This window comes from Paramisgurnus dabryanus, chromosome 4, assembly GCF_030506205.2.
Source record: "Paramisgurnus dabryanus chromosome 4, PD_genome_1.1, whole genome shotgun sequence".
Taxonomy (NCBI): Eukaryota; Metazoa; Chordata; class Actinopteri; order Cypriniformes; family Cobitidae; genus Paramisgurnus; species Paramisgurnus dabryanus.
This window is the reverse complement of record NC_133340.1, coordinates 30,250,660-30,270,816: the sequence shown is the minus strand read 5'-3', so window position 1 is coordinate 30,270,816 and position 20,157 is coordinate 30,250,660. Positions and strand designations below refer to the sequence as shown.

Sequence of the window (20,157 nt, the reverse complement as noted above, 5' to 3'; positions counted from 1 at the left end):
TGACTTTGATGCGGGTAGAGAGGAAAAGTTTAATGTAACGTCTTAATTTATGATTGAATTGATTAATAATACATTTCTTTCTTTTGTATGTGGACGAACACAATAGTCATATATGCACTGCACTGACATACTTTCACATCTTCATACATTCCTTCATCCCATCCACAATCTTATGTTCAGCAAAGGAGCGGCACACAAAGAGGCATTCAATCATATTCCTGATGATTTTCCTTCACTTTTCCCTGCTGGTGGAATAATCCGGTCCGCCACATCTCTCACTATATTCAAAAAAACAATTTAAAACCCATCTCTTCCAAATATACTTGACATAGATATTGACTGTATTTCTTGATTAATGATTATTAAAAAATCTTTCTTTTTCTCTCAACAGGTTTTGTTCAGGAATAGTGAACACTTGTATCTTGGTATAAGCATCTTTTGTACTATTGCCTCCCTATGACACATCGCTTTTATTCTTTCCTAATCTTTGTAAGTCGCTTTGGATAAAAATGTCTCCTAAATGTAAACTGAGTTATTTGACAGTAATAAAGTAAAAGTGTGTTTGTGTTAATCATCCGTCTCTTTAAGAGCCCATCACATGTTTGATGATGTCACAGGGGCGGCCCCAGGGTCAGGGGACTCTGTGAGGAGCCTCTAAGTTTAGAGTTTGAACTCAGTCACAGCATCTGAGAGACCGACGGACAGACAAACACACACAGGTCAGACAAACACTTTATTATTCATCTGTCAATTATACTGTTTTATATCAAGAGATTCAGACTGAAAAGTGTGTGTGTGTCTGTGTGTGTGCTAGCGTGTGTGTGTGTGTGTGTGTGTGTGTGTGTTTGTTTGCGTGTGTGTGTGTGTGTGTGTGTGTGTGTGTTTGTTTGCGTGTGTGTGTGTGTGTGTGTGTGTGTGTGTTACTAACACCCTCTCATCTAGAAGTATCTGTGCAGCTGTCAGACTCTATATATAGACTCTTACACACACACACACACACACACACACACAGATAAGAGGAGTTTTTAAATGTGTGTGAGTTTTAAATGTTAGGTGAAGGATTTGATGATTTGAAGTTTTCTGTGAGTTTATTATTCGTCATGGGTTGACAGATGTATCCTCTTACCAAACTTTATCATGGTAACCTTGTTGCTCCTTAATAAACTACAGTGTCAACATTTAAAGGGGATCAAAAAAGTTCATCAAAGTTGTCCTGAGACAAGAACAGGTATTGTGTATTGGTTTTAAGAAAGTTTTTCTGAAAAGTTTTGATCCACTTCAGAAATTGACTAGTTTATATTTGCCATGAAAGTTCAGTATTACTGTATATCTTTAACCCATCTGTGAATATCACATAATCCTGGTTAGTGTATGAGAAGTTCTTTTGTTTTTAACACAATCATATATCAATGGAGTCTTGTTGTGTCTCTATAACTAACTACACATTAACTAACTAGTGAAACTTAACATTTAAACACACGTCTTTTAGTTTAGTGTGATCTCATAAAGTGTCCTGTCTGTGTTACTGTTTAATAGTTAATATTAAGTAACCAGTAAATGAAATACCTACATGTAGTGTCTAAATGTTGTTTGAACTAAATAAATAAATCGATGATGTTTTACTCTTCTGATCATCTGTTGGGTTACAGGAAGATTAAGTTCATCTCAGATCATTTCTGCATTTAATCTCTCGCTTATTATTTTAAGATTTGTCTTTGCCTCCTGAACTTTCTGTTCAATCATGATGTTGTGACTTATCCCTCGACAATTAATCATACCATTATTTCTGTCTGTCTCTCTCTCTGTCTGTGTATCTGTCTGTAGGATCATGGCGTCAGCTGGTGAGAGCGCCGCTGGAACGGATCAGCAGGTTCCAGATCAAGATGAATCAGCTTCAGTCAGAGATGTTCAGTCGCATTACCTGCGCTGTTCATCCCCAAGGTCCACAAACACACCTCACACACAAATAACACACAACAAACACACACCTCACACACAACAAACACACACCTCTGATGTTTGATCATTGATCTAAAGCGCTGGTGAGTTGTGCTCATTATACTCTGTTTGTGTTTTATTTCATCCACAGCTTCTCTATGGCATCAGACCGCTTCTCCATGATCTCTGGATCAGACGCTGAAAGTATCTTCATGGAGCCCATCCATTTGTCTTCTGCCATCGCTGCTAAAAAGATCATAAATGAAGGTTAGTAAATAAAAACATCCAGCATCAGTGGGTCTGATCAAAGCCGATCTGAACTGATGCCTTCATAAACCAGAGGATTACATTGGCTTGTGTTACACCATCCATATCTGATCTAATAAATAGTCTCTTGTATTTGTACTACAATCATAATATTATCAAATTGAATTTAGTTTACAACTGAAAAGTCCAATAGACTGAAGTGAGACGTTGATTATTTTATTGATCAGAGCTGAAGAGCAGAGACGTGAGGACGACACCGACACCGGACAGCATGATGGAAACGGCCGAGCAGCTGATGGTGGAGGATCTGTACAACCGAGTTAAAGACATGATCGATGACCGCAGCCCTTACAACACACCGTGTGTACTGGACATCCAGAGAGCTCTGCTTCAAGACCGTCTGGAAGCTCCACTAAACCAAGTGGATGAAGTCTGGCCCAACATCTACATCGCAGAGAAGTGAGTCGCACATTTTACACCACATACTCGCACCAAACCATCAGATGAAGATCAGTTCTCCTCTGACTCAACAACATCACGTCAGTAAGAAACTCAGTGGACATTTATTTGTAGCCGGTGATCACTGAAGCATTTCTCATTCTCACATTTGCGTGATGTGATATTACTTTAATATTTCTAGAAAACCACTGATATATACTGTATATATGGACTGCAGGTATTCGATGATGAGGTGCGTCGTCTCGTCTTCATTTGTTGGGCTGAACGCTGGTAAATTCATTTCTAATGACGCGTCTCTCTGGTGTGTGTGTGTGTTACAGGTCTGTGGCTATAAACAAAGGCCGTCTGAAGCGACTCGGCATCACTCATATTGTGAACGCAGCTCATGGGACCGGAGTCTACACGGGAGAGAACTTCTATCAGAACATGAACATCACTTATATGGGAATCGAGGTGGACGATTTCCCCGACGCTGACATCTCACCATACTTCCGCAGGTGTGCCGAGTTTCTGGATGAGGCTTTGCTGACCCACAGAGGTGAGAAAGAGTCGAATGTTTGTTTCATTGCTTTTAGATCTAAAGTGACTCTTTTGAATCAGTGACTTCTTTCATTTCTTACTGAATGATTCAGGGAAGAGTTGAGACAAATGCATTCCTTTTTCATTTTTGTCTGGTTTTTGCATGTTTGCATGTGGAGATTTGTTGTCAGCAGTTATTCTTCATCTGTAAAATTCAGAGTCTGTTGGGCTGCAAACATTACAAGCTCACATCATGAAGTTATTACAGTCAATAACCATGTGGCTCTTAAGCTTTGTTTATACTCGCGCTTTGCTCCACACCGTGAGCCTTCACTGATCGTGGGACAAACGGATGAGGCGTTTATAGTTGACGTGCTTGCTGTTGCGCTATTCTTTGAAATGACAGGAGCAACTTGAGGTCATTGAAGTAAATTTTGCCAGGTGCACCAAGTAGCTCATGCAAACGCGTCAAGTATAAACAAAAGCCTCATTCATCTTTACTTGAAATCTTTTGCGTGTTGTTATAATTGTCAGAATATGAGGTCAGACCTGATCTGAAATCATTATTTTGTTTTCTAAACACGAGTCATGGATAATCAGGACTTTGGCACAAACACGATCAGGATGAGAATCATTCACAGTTCAGACCCGATGATGATTTGATTTGTGATGGGTCTCCTCAGGAAATTCTTTAGAAAGCAGTTGATTTGATTTAGGAGTAAAATAAGATCACGTAAAGAGACATTTTTAATAACAATTAATGGTGAAGCGGAGGATTTTCTCGAACTTAAGAAAAGAACCGCCTTCTCCACTTTAAAAAAAAATGCAATTGCACAACACTCCTGATTGACAGCTAGGAGGACCAATAGTCTTGATGATCCACCCGGAAAAAGAAAATCCTCCGTAATACCTTTAATAACAATGAAGCTTGCATGTTTAAGTCTGTTATTGAACACAGCATCACACCACCCGCTGAACTCCAGCATTCAAAACATGGGCTGGTCAGCTGTGTTGATCTTCTGCAGCAGCTTTTAAATATGATTTTTTTTCTTTTCCTCACAGGTAAAGTGCTCGTGGACTCGATGATGGGAGTGAGCCGCTCTGCTGTTCTCGTTGCTGCGTATCTTATGATCTTCCAGAACATGAGCATCATGGAGGCGCTGCTGGAGATGAGGAAGAAACGGGCCATCAACCCCAACGAAGGTTTTATAAAGCAACTGCGTCAACTTAATGAAACATTGATGGAGGAACGTGATGAAGAGGAAGACGACACCCTCAGCCAGTGTTCTGTCATCGACACCCGGGCTCTCCCAGACGAGGATGAGAGCATGTTTGGCGTTAAAGCCGACTCCATCGTGGTAGAAGAGGAGGAAGACAGCGGGAGCATCATGAGTAGCATTGCATCATCCGCAGCCGCCGCCGCAATGAAAACAGGAATTCTCTTCGGTCCAAGTAAACCTGAGGTGCAAGTGACCTCGGAGGAGCCCAATTTGCCTGGAGAAGACAGAGAAGATGAAGATGTGGATAGCATGATCAGGGAGTGGCAAAAGCGCAACGAGAAATACCAGAACGAGGACTGGTGGGAGGCGCAGCTCGGGTGCGACGGCGGCGAGTCCTTAACCGGTGAAGGGAGGCGTCCGATGCCACGACCGGAGGACCTGGAGAGCGTGACAAGTGAAGACGTGCGAATGATGAAGGAACAGATCAGGCGTCGTCCACGCAGGGCCGCTTCAGAATCGGGATCTACGGCGAGCTGCAGCAGCTACTCCGATCTGTGGAAGCAACGACTGAAGGAGATCGAGGAGCAGGCGGCTGCACGATATCGACGTAAAGAGACGGACGATGATGTTAACGGTGAAGCAAGCCAGAAAAAAATCGATGACGACGTAGAGAGCATAATGTCAGACTCCAGCTCCATGTACAACTTCTGTAAAAAGAACAAGGATTTAACACCTCTCGAGAGGTGGAAGATCAAACGAATTCAATTCGGGTGGAACAAAAAAGAGGGCGCATCAGAGAATGTGGAGGGTGCGTCGGAAGCGCCGGCGATTTCTTTGGAGGACGTCAACTTAACAGCTTATCAGACCTGGAAACTGAAACAGCAGAAGAAACACGGCGGCGAGGAGAACAAGGATGAGATCGTGCAGATGAGTCGAGGCGAGGACGCTGCCACGATCAAGAGGAGGCAGAGAAGAGCGGAGCTTCTGGAGCGCACCAGGAAAACGCTGGAGGAGAGCCAATCGGTATGCGGCTGGGAAACCGAGAGCGCTCTGAGCACGAGCATCCCGCTGTCCGCCTTCTGCGCAGGTGCTTTTCCGTCTGCGAGTGTCGCGGGAGATGATAACGTTTCCGTGTTGAGCGGAAGATCGTCCGTCCTCTCGGGTCATAGCACACGATCGCAGCCTTCTGTGCCTCAAGAGCCTCCGGCACCGCCTGCGACAGTGATTGGTCCTAACGGGGAGCCGATGGTCAACATCGCAAACATACAAAACTGGATTGCCAATGTTGTTAATGAGACGCTCATGCAGAAGCAAACTGAGATGATGATGGGGACAAGTCTCGCCCCTTCCAGAGCCGGCTCGGTGTTCAGCCTGGGTGCCGGATCATCGGTCGGTCCAGGTCGTGGAGTAGACGATGATAAAGCCTCTGTGCTAAGCGGTGCGACGTCTTCCAGCGTGCTGTCACGCAGCAGAGCTGAGTCCGTTCTGCCGGCAGATACGAGAGCTCGCTCTGTTGGGTCTGCTGCCAATAGAGCCGAGTCCGTGATTTCATCTGGAGGAACGTCTAACATCTCCTCGGTCTCTGGCTTAGGCTCTCGGAGAAGCAAGATTACCACGACCAGCGTGCCATTGTACAGCCTGTTCCAAGACCAGGTCAATCTTCACAAACTGGACACTATGGAGAAAGAAATTAAGTCTGACATAAGAGACAAGATGTCGTCGTATGAGGTGAAGAAAATAGCAGAGGACAACAAGCGTAGCACGTTATACAAGAAGAAAAAACAGAAGGAGGAGGATGAAGAACACGAGGGTGATCTCGAAAAGTCAAATGGGCTCAATGACATGGAAGCCCGTTCATGTGGGAAACCGAAACCCAAAAGGGATTATGGTCGTTCAGGAATACTCAACCTGCCAGCTTCAGCGAGTAACCCAACGGGCAATATTGATGAATGGCTCAAAAACGTTAGGCCTCCTGGCAAACCAAAAACTTACGAAGGTGACGCAGAGCCCCGCATGTCTCGTCCATTATACGAAGAGGTTGAGGAATCCTCGGAGTTTGATTTTCCAAGCCGCAGGAGCTCGATCACAATAGATGAAGATGAGGAGGAGAAATACAGCCTTAGCACAAGATTCACATCCAGACATCGAGCGGACGGTCACATGGATTTGTGTAGGGATCCAAGTCCAGAGTTTAACTATTCATCTCGGAGGTCTCCTCCTTCCACTGAGTATTCATATAATGGTTTAGGTGAGACTACTAGTTATAGAAACAGAAGATCTCATGCAGATGATGAGGAAAGGGTTAGTTACTTGGATTACTCGACGAAACAAAAACAAACTCATTCCTCGCTGCTGGAGAACACTGTGAGAAAATCAAAAACAAGACAAGATGAGGATGAGGATGAGGAAATATCGTCCTTCATCGCTCAGATTAAACAGAGAGCTCGTGCACGTGTGGCAGAAGAAATGGAAGATGATGAAGTTGTTGTTGCGTGGAAAAAACAGGAGGAGTCACATAAATCCTAATCACAGTCTGTGTGTTAATGTGACTTTTGAGCAGTGATCACTTCTGTGACTTCCATTGTGTGAGCAGAGGATGAAAAACACAAACACTAAACATTAAGGGGCGGTTTTCTGGACAGAGCTTATCCTAGTCCCAAAAGTGACATCTTGTACTGACCTATCTTAAAGGGAACATATGATGAAATCTGTCTTTTTCATGTTAAAGTGCTATAATTGGGGCTCCAGTGCTTCTATCAATCTAGAAAATTCAAAAAGATCAAATCAGTAATTTAGTTTTGTTAAACCATTCTCTGTAAGCATGTGAAAAAATAGCTTATGGAAATCTGGCTCTCCTTGTGATGTCAGAAGGGGATGTTGTTATAAATAATACCGCTGCTTAATCTGCACTATCCAACCACGACACTGACATTTAAGAGAGAGAGAGAGAGAGAAAATAATTGACAGCACAATTGAGTTTCAATTTCAACAAACCACAATTATGGTGTTCAGTGTTTGCATTCTACAGCTCATTTGCATTTTAAAGGACACACCCAAAAACATCAAATTTTTCCTCTTACCTATAAAGTGTCAATTTTAACATGTACTCTGGGAACACCAAAGATTTATTTGACATCTTTAAAGTCTTATGAAATGTCCCCTTTAACATATATCAGTAAACCACCTCTTCTTTAGCATAACTTTGTTTGAAATAATGCACACTTATAACATATAAGACCCCACGGGTCACAACGTTACTCACTGTATCCTGATCTCTATGTGTGTTCTCTGACCTTTTACCACTGAGCTATTGAATTAAATTCATGTTGATGAGTGACAGTTCTGCCTGTAAATAGAGATTATTTCTAGTGTGTGGTGTGTGTGCGTAAGTAAAAAGTCTTGAATATTAAGCCTTCAATTTTTGCAATGCTCTTCAATGACACATCAGCAAAAATACTTGGACATATAAAGCTGGTTTAATATGCACATCTAGTCAGTAGTGTATATAAACAAAGTGTGCTAAAGAAGTGTCTTTCAAAAAAAAAAGAAAAAAAAGAAGTGTCTTTCATTACTGCATTCTTAAATCTTAAAGTGTAACTAAAATAAAGTTTCTTCACAGCTGAGTTGTGTGTAGCAGAGATTTAGACTTGAACTGTAAGATATAGAACTAAATGATAAACAAATATGATTTATCTTTCAATCTTAATAATTTTCACAACAAAAAAAAAAAACAGACAAATGTACTGATTGTGATGTGAAACAGAATGTGCGCGCTACTCTTTAAGAGTGAATGAATGACAGGTTTATGAAGTTACCTGAGAGTTATCCGAACATGGTAAAGAACTCCTTTACATATAACTGAGATATTTATAATCCTGTGCAAAGGTTTTCACTAAAAGATTACCTAATTTCTGTTCAAAAATTTTCACTACATTTAAAATATGGTAGAGTGGAGTGTGTGTGCGTTAGTGTTACAGTGGGCGGAGCTTCACTCTCGCACTAAATATTCAAAATGGCGGACAGAGGATCAACGACTCAAGATGAGCGCTCGACTGCAGGTAATTATTACATTTTACATATTCATATTCCCTCCATCTGACTCGAGTAAACATAAGCAAACACACGCGCTGCCCATTTATAGCTCGAGCGGACAGACGAAGATTGTGTAATTAGTTTGTTTGGCTGCACTTCGGAAGATGGGAGTTGTGTGTTTGTCCTCTTCTAAACTCTCATCATTTGAAATGGCGCGCGCGCGTTGAATATTCACACACTATTGCGTTTCTGCGTTCGGTTCAGTTGTGAAAAGCGAGACTAAACGTCTGTATGTTGTGTTTTCGCGCGGTGTGTGTGATGTTTGTAATGTACTTGTGAGTGTGAGGTAGCAGCGGCGCTATCTGCGCGCTTTGTGTCGCGGCTCGGCGCGTTCAGCCACGAGACGACTCAAACGGCCTCTTATTTGCATATTCATGTGTTTGTTCAGCGTACACGCGCACGTGGGACGGAATATTATTGTTTTAGTTTAGTTTAGTTTGTGCTGCTGTTAACTTAATAGAGAAGGAAACGCGAAAGTCTTTTTTTACTCTGAGACTCAACTGTTTGCCCCCAGGGTAACATAAATACCCCAGCAGATTCTTCTCACGGTCTGTCTGTGTGTGCGCATGCGCGCCTGGGTGATGGCGAATTTAAGTAAAAGCCTGTTTTTTAGAAACGTATTATTATGTGTGGAACATTTCTTTGAAAACAAAAAATATACATATAACTGAATAAAATATGTTTTGCATGAGGTGCACATGTTTGTCATTATTCTGCATAATTTAAGCGTCGGTTGAGACATGCGTCACGGTTTTTATTTATCATGCGGATTAAATATACGGAACTACTCATAAATATTCATGAACACAAACGTCACGTTTATGAATGATTAATTTATGACGTTAATGTGAATGCGAGTGCTGTGGAGAATTAACTTTTTAATCCTCTTCTCGCGCGCGCGCGTGTGTGTGTGTGCGTGCGCGCGCGCGTGTGGATGAGAGGTAAAGTAACAGTTGTGGGGGTTTTGTTGAGTCTCTGTTAATAGGATTGATGTCATTCTGAGCTTTACTTTTTAGAAAAATATAAGTGATCACAACATGACAAACACTGGTTTTGAAGTTTAAAGATCCAGAGGTGAGAGAGAGAGAAATGCATCTATTTTTTGGGCAATAACAGAAATCAAACATGGTCTATGTAAAGTTGTTGATTAAAAAGTCAAATCATTTTATGTGTTTTTCATGATTATATGAAGGTTTTCAAGAACATTTAGGTTTATTAAAATAGTCAAATGTAGAAATACTTTGAGTGTTTGTTGATCGTGTCATTGGAGGGCCAGCAGATTGTTGTATGTATGGAAGTATGTAAAAAATTTTTGTCTTTGTTTAGTTTTACTGCTGCATTTGAGTTTGTGTGTTTATATTTTTAAAGAATGAATAGAGAGAGAATGAATGAATGGGATCCTTCTCATAACATACTGATAAAAGATAAATCCTGAAAACATAGTTACTGTAAATAATGCAGAAATGTAAAAGTGTGCGCTTGCTGTTGTGTTGTGAATTTCACGTGCAGTGTAGAAATGACACGGGTCAGTTAGTTTACCAGTCATGTTAAACACAAAGACATCACAGAATTGGAGCACACGACAGGATTATGGGTTTATTAATGCTGATGAATATTAATGAGTGTCTAATAGAAAAGTTTGGACTGTAGCTCAGTTTAAGTGTCTCTGTTCTCATTTCTCTTGCCTTCTGCTTTATGCCACTTATCTGTTTAAATTATTCAGTACAGCGTTCAATAGTTTGAAAGGCTAATTAATTGCTCATTTAAAATTCTATTTATTAAAACATTTGCATAATGTATTGTGTCTCAGTTAGCTTTGTGGAGCCTTGCAACAGCAGTAGTATGTTAATTAAGTTTTACTCGACTGTTTGCTTTTCTTTTGAGTTTCAAAAATCACTCGATCACTCACTCACTCGATCACTCGTTCATAACTCGTCCGTTCTGCGTGTACTGCAAGTGCTGTGATTGGTCCACTAGAACCTCTCCTGTCAGGTAAAAAACACTGCCCCTCATTTCTTCATAGGCATTTCTGCTTGCAACAGTAATACAAGTCAAAAGTCTATTTACCTCCTTCACTATTGGTCTTCTCAAAACATACACAACGAGCTGCTGCTGTTTCTTTGTTTGTTGGTCAAGCTTCTGCTTCATTGGCCGTAACACGTGTGATACTGCCTACTAGTGGTCTACATAATTGCACTTCGACGCAGACGATGATGCAGAAGCATATATATATATATATATATGTAAACTGACGCTATGGCATCAAGGCTATCCTGATGGATCTACACACAACTATAATGAGCACTTAACACAGTAGGTGGTGATAATGCCCCTTAACGTTGGTGCTACCCATCATTTATTAAAGAAGAATATGCTGGAAACGCACTCTCTCGTGAACGCGTGTGGGTCGTTACCAGAAGCTAGTGATTTTAGTTTGTAAAGTTTTAAATACGGATATTTTTCTAACAAAATGGCATGGCCTTTTTTAACCCCCTGGAGCTGTGTGGATTACTTCTGTGAAGGATGGTTGCACTTTTATTGGGCTTTAAATCAGAAGCACCATTTACTGTCATTATAAAGCTTGGAACAGCCAGGACATGTATAATCTGATAATATAATATACAACTCTGATTGTGTTTGTCTGAAATAAGGTAATCATAAACATCGAGGATGAGTGAGTTAGTTAGTTATGGGGTAAGTTACTGAAGCTGTAAGTTTGTGTAGTGTGTTAAGGTTGTGTGGTTTGTTGTTGTTGTTGTTAGCTGTGATGCTGGTTCAGTTTTACTCTTCAGCAGTCAGTAGTAATTAAGAGTCACACACTGTTAGTAATTGGCCTTGTCTCGCTTCTGGCTCGCTGCTGTATCCTTCGTCCTCAAAGCAATCCAATTAATATGCTAATGAGCTGATAAATATTTATGAATGATTTTGAATTATGCAGAAAGCTTTCAGAGGTTTGTGTGAACTTCAAAGCCGCGTTCTTCTAATGAGTGCCAGGGTATCAGATTTGCATACGGCTTTAATCAGCTGAATACTGATGAGCGTTCATTATAGATTCTACACGTTCGCCTGTAGTCTTTGTGTTTCGGTCGTTGTTGAAGAAACAACTTTACCTCATGCACGCCGTCAGAATCCACACCGGTCCGTCGCCGCTGATGCATGCTGGTTAGGGTTGTGATTTTTCTCAACAATAGTAGCTCTGCTCGTGAGATTTTTTTGTATTCAGAGTTATTGGAGCGTCAGGTGATTTTCTGGTTTAGCGGTCACTCATGGACTCGGGTAAGATTTCGTTTTTAAATCACTATTGATTGTGACTTATTTCTTGAGAAACGTATGGCAGATTTGGTAGATGTTTTTTTTCTCCAAAGAATCTTTCAATGGCTCTATGTTACCCATCAAAAAAGCAGGAAAGGTTTGTAGTTTGTAATGTTACAATGATGTTGGGTGATCCTGCTTTTAGTGGTCTTGATATTTGATCTTTTCATTCATCAGATTATTTTGTAAGTTTTATTTGTGTGTGATAAGATGACAATGTCCTGAGTTTCCTTTAAACCACAGATGAACTAAAGATTTGATGAAAATGAAAGTTAACACAAGTTGCTTTTATTTCTCTCAGCAGAATTAAGTGAAAGCCCAATGGAGACCAGTACACACGGAGCTCAAGGTAAAAATGTCCTTTGTGTTTTGTAATGCTCAGTCTTAATGTTGGTGTTTTAGTGACTCTGATGCGTTTATCTCCACAGCAGCTCAAACAAACGCTCTGGCCGTCCAGAAACCAAACGGACAAGCGACAAGTGCCATCAGCAACGTGCAGGCGCAAGCTTTACTCCAACAGGTACAACAACTACACATTACAGTACAGTCAGATTACAGCGTGTTTGCGTGTGTAAAACCTGCCGTTACCACGACGACACTGAACTCACCTGCAAAATACATGGAGTCATCTGCTGTGCCAGCGGCGTGGCGTTTATCACGGGTGCCGTGTTAATTAAACGCCGCCTCTGTCGCTCGGAAACAGGTGGAGATGAATATGCAAATCTATGCGAAATTGCTACGCGCTGCATAATGAGGTTTCACTTATCAAGAGCAGCAGCGAGCGTTGGAGAGCTTGTGTTTTATTGGGATTTATTTGTAGGCGGCTTTCATGTTGTTTTATTGATGATTATTATAGAGACTCATTGGCTCTGTGAGCTGCCTATCTAGACGTCTTTCTTAGGCATCATAAATGTGTGCTGAAAAGCTGATGTAGACCTGAGGAACTGCAGAACTGATCGATACTTATTTAATAAATGGGTATTTTTGGTAAACCAAAGTAAGAAAAACTGTATTTTGAGATGAAAAATGCTTATGTGAAGATTCTGTAATAAGGCGAGTTTTATTTGACGCTTTCTCTGTAAACGTCACAGATCTGAGGTCAGTGATGGTCAAATGAAGTCTGTGTATTCCATGTTGATTTTTGATTGTGAATTTCTTTGTGTTTCTTTATGTTTATTGAAGAACATGCAGCTCTTCCTGCAGCAGACGCAGGCGCAGCTCCTCGCCGCGGCCGTGCAGCAGTCTGCAGGTCAGCAGAGCAACACCACCGGAGCAAATATCTCCGCCTCCGCGGCCACGCCCATAACACTGTCTCAGCCAATCCAGATCGCATCTGTAAGCGTATTCACACGCTCACTTTCTCACAAACTTGAGAGTGACTAAAGCCTTTACATGACGTTTAATAAGAAGATTATTCACGTTTTAATGTTTATATTACTTTGATATAAAGACTGATATAATAACATGAAATTAAGTTAATCTCCAGAGATAAAGTCATGTTTAATTCAGCGCTGAATCCTCTTTAACTCAACCAGATGTAGAAGTCATAAAGTGATTTATATTTTAGTACTTTATCAAGCAGAAGAATCATTTCTGTTGGCTTTGTTTTTGATGCTGTGTTGATTTCGTTTTAGTGGATATGTTTGTCCAATGTGTCATTTGTTCAGTTTCTGCTGAAGTCTTTCTGTGTCTCAGCAGCTATGTTTACATGCACAAAATTTTGTCAATCTGACGGAATTTAATCCGATTGCAGGTTGTGACAATACAGTTTACCTGCCCCCTAAACATTGCAATCTGATTAAAATGTTTGTTTACATGTTCAATCAATATAATCCCAACCAAACCAAGAACCAGGGTTGCCAGATTCGCGTATAAAAAGCAGCCCAATAGACATTCAAAACTAGCTCAAAAGCATTTTAATGACTATTCAAAGTCTAAATACTAATAACTCATAAACAAAATTTGGTTACACTTTATTTTAAGGCGTCACTGTTACATTGTAATTATATATTTAAGTACCAAGTAATAATCATCAACAACATGTACTTACTGTAGGGTTAGGGTTAGGATTAGTTGCATGTAATTATGCATAATTAACTGTTATTACTATAATGTGTAACAAGGACACCATAAAATAAAGTAAAGTGTTACCCAAAATCCTTTCATCTTTAACCTGCAGAAAAAAGATCAACAGTTTAAACAGTAGCACAAGTCTGAAGTCCACAAAAACAGAGGACTTGGCAAGCAGTGCACATCATCTCTCGTCGAGTTCATGTTTTATCTCTGTATTAAGTTGAGTTGGAGAAAGTTGTTCTTAAGATGTTTTCAGATATAGGCAAAGAAAACACAATTTTTAAAAGACACAACGATATTTTATTGCTTTATGTAATGTTATGAAAGTGCACATGAACGCTGCAGAATATACAGCGCGTGAACCCGTTACCTTAATAATGCGTGTTGACGTTGCCTTGCTATTGTGTGTTTCTGTGATGAGAATCATGTGATACGTAAATATAAGATGTGAACTTAAGCATCATTTTTCTGTGCATGTGCACAAGGTATTTTTGCATCTGATTGAGAAAATAGAACAATAACGCGTTACATGAGTACTTTTCCCCTAATGATCGGATGACAGATTGGACTACAACACTCCTTTCAATATGATCAAAATTTTTCCATCGATACGATTACAAACAGATTATTTGGTTGCATGTAAACATATCTATTGTAACATCATTAAATGTCTATTAATATCAGCTGGAGCACATCACATGGATGATATATTTCTTATTCTTCAGCAGACTCTTGTAGTTGATTTGATTTGTTGTTATGATGTTTGTGATGCAGCCGCAGGGTTTGAACCTGCAGCAGTTTGTGTTGTTGCAACCCGGTCACTCCATCACACCACAGATTCAACCTCAGTTCATCATCTCATCATCTCCTCAGGGACAGAGCGGTATGAACACAACACATCATTATTGACGTTCAGTTACGCCTTACCAACATATCTGACTCTCTTCATATCTCTCTTTCAGGTCTCCTGCAACCTCACAATCTTCTGACTCTACCTCAAAGCCAAGCAAACCTCCAGGCATCACAGACCAGCATCACCCTCACTACACAGGTCATTACTCACACCTTTAGTACTCAGTGTTTATTATTATTGGGAGGAGAGTCGTTGGTTTGAGTCTTGGGTGCGTTTGTGTTTGCTACTCGCTGGAATGGGTTAAATACAGAGGTCACATTTTGGGTATAGATGACCATACTTGAGAAATATGTCACTTTATAAGCAGTAAAAGGTTTTGTATGTTTTGTCATTCATCTGGAAACTGGTTTGTTTGGTTTACATTTAATCATTTATCCAAAGCACCATGTAAATGATGATCTTTATGATTACCCGTAGCTCTCTGGAGGTTAGCACCGCTTTGACTGTTAACCAAACTCTTGAATCTCATAGGCGGCGACACCGACAAGAAAAATAGCAGCCATGCCCACCCCTCCGGTGGCCACACCCAAACGCATGGACACCCCGTGTGTGGAGGAAGCCAGCGATCTGGAGGAGCTGGAACAGTTTGCAAAAAATTTTAAGCAGAGACGAATAAAGTTAGGTTTTACTCAGGTAAGACGAGCGATCTGTCATTCGAAGGTGGATTGCAAAACCTGATGCTGACTTTGATCTCTCTCTCTTCATCCGTCAGGGAGACGTCGGCTTGGCCATGGGGAAACTTTACGGGAACGACTTCAGTCAGACCACCATCTCTCGATTCGAGGCCTTGAATTTGAGCTTCAAGAATATGTGCAAACTCAAACCTCTGTTGGAGAAATGGCTGAACGACGCAGGTCTGTTTTACACGATGAATGAATGCAAACACAATGAATCATGTAATGCAGTGGTTCTCAACTCTAGTCCTCGGCCCCCCCCTCCCAGAACATTTTAGATGTCTCCATATAAAAAAAACACCTGATTCAGTTTATCATCTTGTTAGTGTGTTAATTAAGGAAATGTTCAAATATTCTGGAAGGAGCCTAATGAGTGGAATCAGGTGTTTCATATCAGGAGACATCTAAAACATTCTGGGAGGGGGGGCCCGAGGACTGGAGTTGAGAACCACTGATGTAAGGAAATATTTGAGAGTCTCCTCGGTCTCTATATAAACATTAGACGCTCAGTTCAGATGTGCTGTATGAGGAAGCGTCATTTTAAAAACAACCCGAAGCACGTGACTAACATCAGCTGACAGTATTGTTGTTTTCTTTCATCTTTTCTTCTGTCGACCGTCATCCGCAGAGAACATGACGGCCGACTGCGTGGTGTCGAGTCCGAGCGAGATGTCTCCCGGTCTGTGCGAGAATCTGAACCGACGGCGAAAGAAACGGACCAGCATCGAGACCTGCATGCGTCTGGCATTAGAGAAGAGCTTTCTGGAGGTTAGCGATGCTTCTCTGTAACACTAGATGGCAGCACCAGATCTCCACATAGACACAAACCCCTCATGTCACAACCGTTTCTCTGTAGCAGAGCCAGAAGCCCTCAACCGAGGAGATAACACTGATCGCAGACCAGCTGAGCATGGAAAAGGAGGTGGTGCGCGTTTGGTTCTGTAACCGCAGACAGAAAGAGAAGAGAATCAATCCACCCAGCAGCAGCGCTTCACCTAATACACATCTCAAAACCATCTACAGCAGCTCCACACCAACGGTACCACACGATAAAGCAGAAATATAAAGAACATCAAGAGGTCGTGTGTAGATTGTGGAGGACACGCAGAGCTCTATTGTTGTGTTTTTGTTTGTCTGCAGGTGTCCAGCGGTACAAACACACTGACGGTAAATCATCCAGTCGTTTCTCTGAACACCAGCAGCATCCCAAGCCTCACGTTCACCGGTCAGTCTTCACGACTTTAGTTTCGGTCAGTGATCTGATCTGTAGGATGTTTGTGTGTGATGTCATCTCCACGTTTCAGGTGCTACGCTGGGTCACATGATGTCTAATACGCCATCCGTCATCTCCATGGCACCTGCTATGGCCACGCCCGCCCCCACCGTGACATCACCGTCCCTGACCCCATCGGCCACGGGCGCGACACTGCCCGCTACGAAACGGGAAACGTCGAACAACTCCCAGGCGGTTTCCACATCGACGACGGTTACACAGGGGGCGGGTCAACTGCTGGTGACGGGGGCGGGGCTGAATTCGGCGATCATTAGCCCTTCGCAGCTGACTCAAGGGTGAGTGTACGACTGTGATGTGTTTCTAATCATCATGGGTCAGGTGTTTATTTCTGCTCGTGTGTCTGTTTTCAGTGGAGCTCTGTTGAGTTTGACTCCTGCTCTCGGGAACACTTTGAGTCCGGCGTTAATGAACAATAACACGCTGGCCACCATCCAGGGTACGTAACCTAATCCACTTCTCACAGCGTATCGTCGCGTTGATGTTTTACTCAGGAAACTTTCATTTATTGCCTGTCCATCACGTTGCAGCTCTGGCATCGGGAGCCGCGCTGCCCATCGCATCCTTCGACGGAAACACCGGTCTGCTCTTCGCCAACACCAGCACAGGGAACGCCGTACCCAGCCTGATGACCACGCCCTTCTTTCTTAACTCGTCCGGCCTCTCGTTTCTGCCCGCTAATCTGCTGTCTGGAGGCGGGGCTCTCAACCTACAGGTGACCAACGATGTGCAGCAGAGTTCTGTGACGAATAAAAGCATCGCCGTGGCCTCGAAGGCCCAATAAACGTGGGGCTTTTTCCCAAGTTAGACTTTATTTAATCTTGTTGCTATTACCAAAAAGCATTCTGACCCGTGTGGTTCCTCCCCTGTGACGTTTCCGTTCGTTCACACTGTGCAACTTTGACAAACCTTTAAGGATGAACTTTAGTTTTGCTTTCCTTAAGTCTGTTTCCTAAACTAATGTTGAAATTAACCAAAAATGTGAGACTCTTTGCTGACAGGAAGTTCTTCGTGTAGCAGAGTTTAATTCACTTCCTGTGATGTCGTCGCCGGTTGGCTTTATCGATGACTGAGTTCACATTTATAACCAAATACATTTCAGATATATTTTATGTAGTTTTGAGAAACGTATCTTTGGTGGAAGTTTTTCAGAAAATCTTTAAGATGTATTAGGGCGACTTTTTTAAAACTAATACTTTAACTTGATATCACTTTATGAATACGGTTAGATGGCTTTATAAACGAGTAATAAGAAATGACAGCGAGCGTCTCCTGTCAGAAATGCAAACAATCTTTCAAGCTTTGTCTTAACACTGATTTTGTTTGTCTGATCTTATATTATATCTATACAATGAAATTCCACACATTAAACCACAGTTTAATGACCTGACGTCTACGTTTTGTGATTTTTTTTTTTTTAAGTATTATTTAAAATGTTGAGTAATCCGAGCGTGTGGATTGATTATAATTTGATGACCTCTTTAGCTGACGTTGTCTCCTAACCAGATGCGTTCATGTTTTTGAGAAGGGTGTGACTCTCTGTCTTCTCTAAAATCTCATTGTTTGTCACATGAGTGCGTGTTACACATCATGTATGTTTGATCAGGTGAGGACGTAACAAGATAAACACTACACGAAGCCTCGTTTACAAAACATAACAGCCTATTAAAACCATACCATGATAAATGACATAAGAATGGTTTGACGTGCAGAGAAATGTCTTCATGTTTCCTAACTTGTGTATTTTCAGCATGTTTATGTCCGATGTCTTTGGTGGTTTTTGCTCGGTTGCTTAATTTATTGCATCAGAATGTTTTAGCAAACGCCTCGAGCGATCTTTCTACGGCTGTTTTGTGGATGAGGTCTGTGGTTTTATTTTATTATTATTATTATTATCTAAATGAGTTCCTGCGTGTCTTGAACAGTCAGCTTTGGGTTTGATCTTTGTTCTTTAAGTTTGATTGATGAAGATTTTACAGACAAACCAAAAATATGTTCAGCCTGTCGCTGCATCACGGCAGTCAAGCGGCCTTGTTGAATGAGACGCCGCAACGCTTTCAGGCCAAAGACTTTGTTGTTTAAGAATCGTAGCTGTTGTCCAGACAGACGACGTAAAAAAAGCTTTAACCAAAGTTAGGGTTTCACACCGTCCATCATTGTTAGGATGAACCCTGTGTGTGTGATGTCATTGTGAGGTTTGTAGAAATACCTCCAGCACTGATGTTACTGCTGTGACACAAAACATCTTAAAAGAAATTAAAAGATTGAAGTTAAAGACTTCTGCTGTCTTCTCACTACTGCTGTCTTGTCAATGTTGTTTTATGATTTATGTTTGTGTTGAGTTCTCCCACATTAAAATTGTCTGACATTTATGAGATATTTGTGTGTTTATATCTGCATGTGAGAAATTAAACACAGGTCAACAGCACCGGTGATCATTTCATCTCTTTCAATCAGTCGTTGTGTTTCTGCTGTCCACTCACTTTCAGAAATAAACCAAAGATTTTCTAAGTGTTGTGTGTTAACTTGTGTTTCTCTCACACACATGCACATTAATTTACCAGGACTATAATCTGTAAATATAATCTCAAATGTTTTATAGTTGCTCCTGAAGCACAGACCAAAGGTTATTCATGCCTGCTATATATATATAATACAGCTCTGGATAAAAATAAGAGACCACTTTCAGATTATTTTCAGTTTGAATTTCAACATTTCTGCCAAATTCCTGAAAAAAAGTCATGTTTTTATTTTTGCTATGATTTGCAAAAAAAAACTGAAAACAGACAAACTAACCCTAACCCTAAACTAACAAAAAGATAAAAATGTTTTCAGATCTTGAACACTTCTAAGAAAACAAGTTTATATTTATTTTAAATAATCCGCACAATACTCATATTTTTACATGTATTTTAGTAATAGTGAATATTTGATGTAATAACCCTGATGTTTGATGATGATTAAAGTCCAAACTGGTGTGGTATCTTTATTTTTTCACAGCTGCATGTGTACATATCTTTAATTTGAAATAAATATCATGATTTTTAGTAATCATGGATTTCTGTCTCATGTTTTTAATGTGGTAAAATTTAAATTGATAATGGACCGCTCAATGTTCAGTTTTGTGTCTTTTGTGTGTCTTTTGAAATGCTAAAACTAACAAAAGTTTCACTTACATTATCTGACTTGAAACGATGAATGTGCTCTTAAAATGATTTATTGATCTGGATGAGTTTTAACATTTAATGAAACCTAACATTTGTTTGATGTATAAATGGACTCATTTGTCGCATTATGAAGCCATTTTATTAAATGCTTGTTTGTTTTCAATCCGTTTATTGTGTTGTTGTTTTATGGCTGTTGTGTATCAAATATTTCACATTATGTTTATAAAGTGAT

General features: G+C 40.8%; 2 protein-coding genes across 11 annotated transcripts; both read left to right on the top strand.

Moving 5' to 3' along the window:
* Window positions 1–42: 42 nt before the first annotated feature.
* On the top strand, window positions 43–7,742 carry dusp27 (dual specificity phosphatase 27). Of its 2 annotated transcripts, XM_065253999.2 has the most exons (7): window positions 43–719; window positions 1,171–1,228; window positions 1,825–1,941; window positions 2,090–2,205; window positions 2,433–2,664; window positions 2,985–3,202; window positions 4,246–7,742. In XM_065253999.2, the coding sequence occupies exons 3-7, from the start codon at window positions 1,829–1,831 to the stop codon at window positions 6,927–6,929; spliced, it is 3,363 nt and encodes a 1,120-aa protein (XP_065110071.1). In that variant the 5' UTR covers window positions 43–719; window positions 1,171–1,228; window positions 1,825–1,828; the 3' UTR covers window positions 6,930–7,742. The 2 variants fall into 2 exon arrangements, with proteins under 2 accessions (XP_065110071.1, XP_065110070.1); XM_065253998.2 differs by lacking the exon at window positions 1,171–1,228.
* Window positions 7,743–8,384: 642 nt separating this feature from the next.
* pou2f1a (POU class 2 homeobox 1a) lies at window positions 8,385–19,033 on the top strand. 9 transcript variants are annotated; one of them, XM_065254003.2, is made up of 14 exons: window positions 8,385–8,461; window positions 12,109–12,156; window positions 12,236–12,327; window positions 12,990–13,142; window positions 14,655–14,763; window positions 14,843–14,931; window positions 15,265–15,426; window positions 15,506–15,647; window positions 16,096–16,235; window positions 16,327–16,506; window positions 16,608–16,692; window positions 16,772–17,036; window positions 17,112–17,197; window positions 17,289–19,033. In XM_065254003.2, the coding sequence occupies exons 1-14, from the start codon at window positions 8,416–8,418 to the stop codon at window positions 17,540–17,542; spliced, it is 1,851 nt and encodes a 616-aa protein (XP_065110075.1). In that variant the 5' UTR covers window positions 8,385–8,415; the 3' UTR covers window positions 17,543–19,033. The 9 variants fall into 9 exon arrangements, with proteins under 9 accessions (XP_065110075.1, XP_065110073.1, XP_065110076.1 ...); XM_065254001.2 differs by having other exon boundaries at window positions 16,324–16,506; XM_065254004.2 differs by having other exon boundaries at window positions 8,388–8,461; window positions 12,239–12,327; window positions 16,324–16,506.
* The last annotated feature ends 1,124 nt before the right edge of the window (window positions 19,034–20,157 follow it).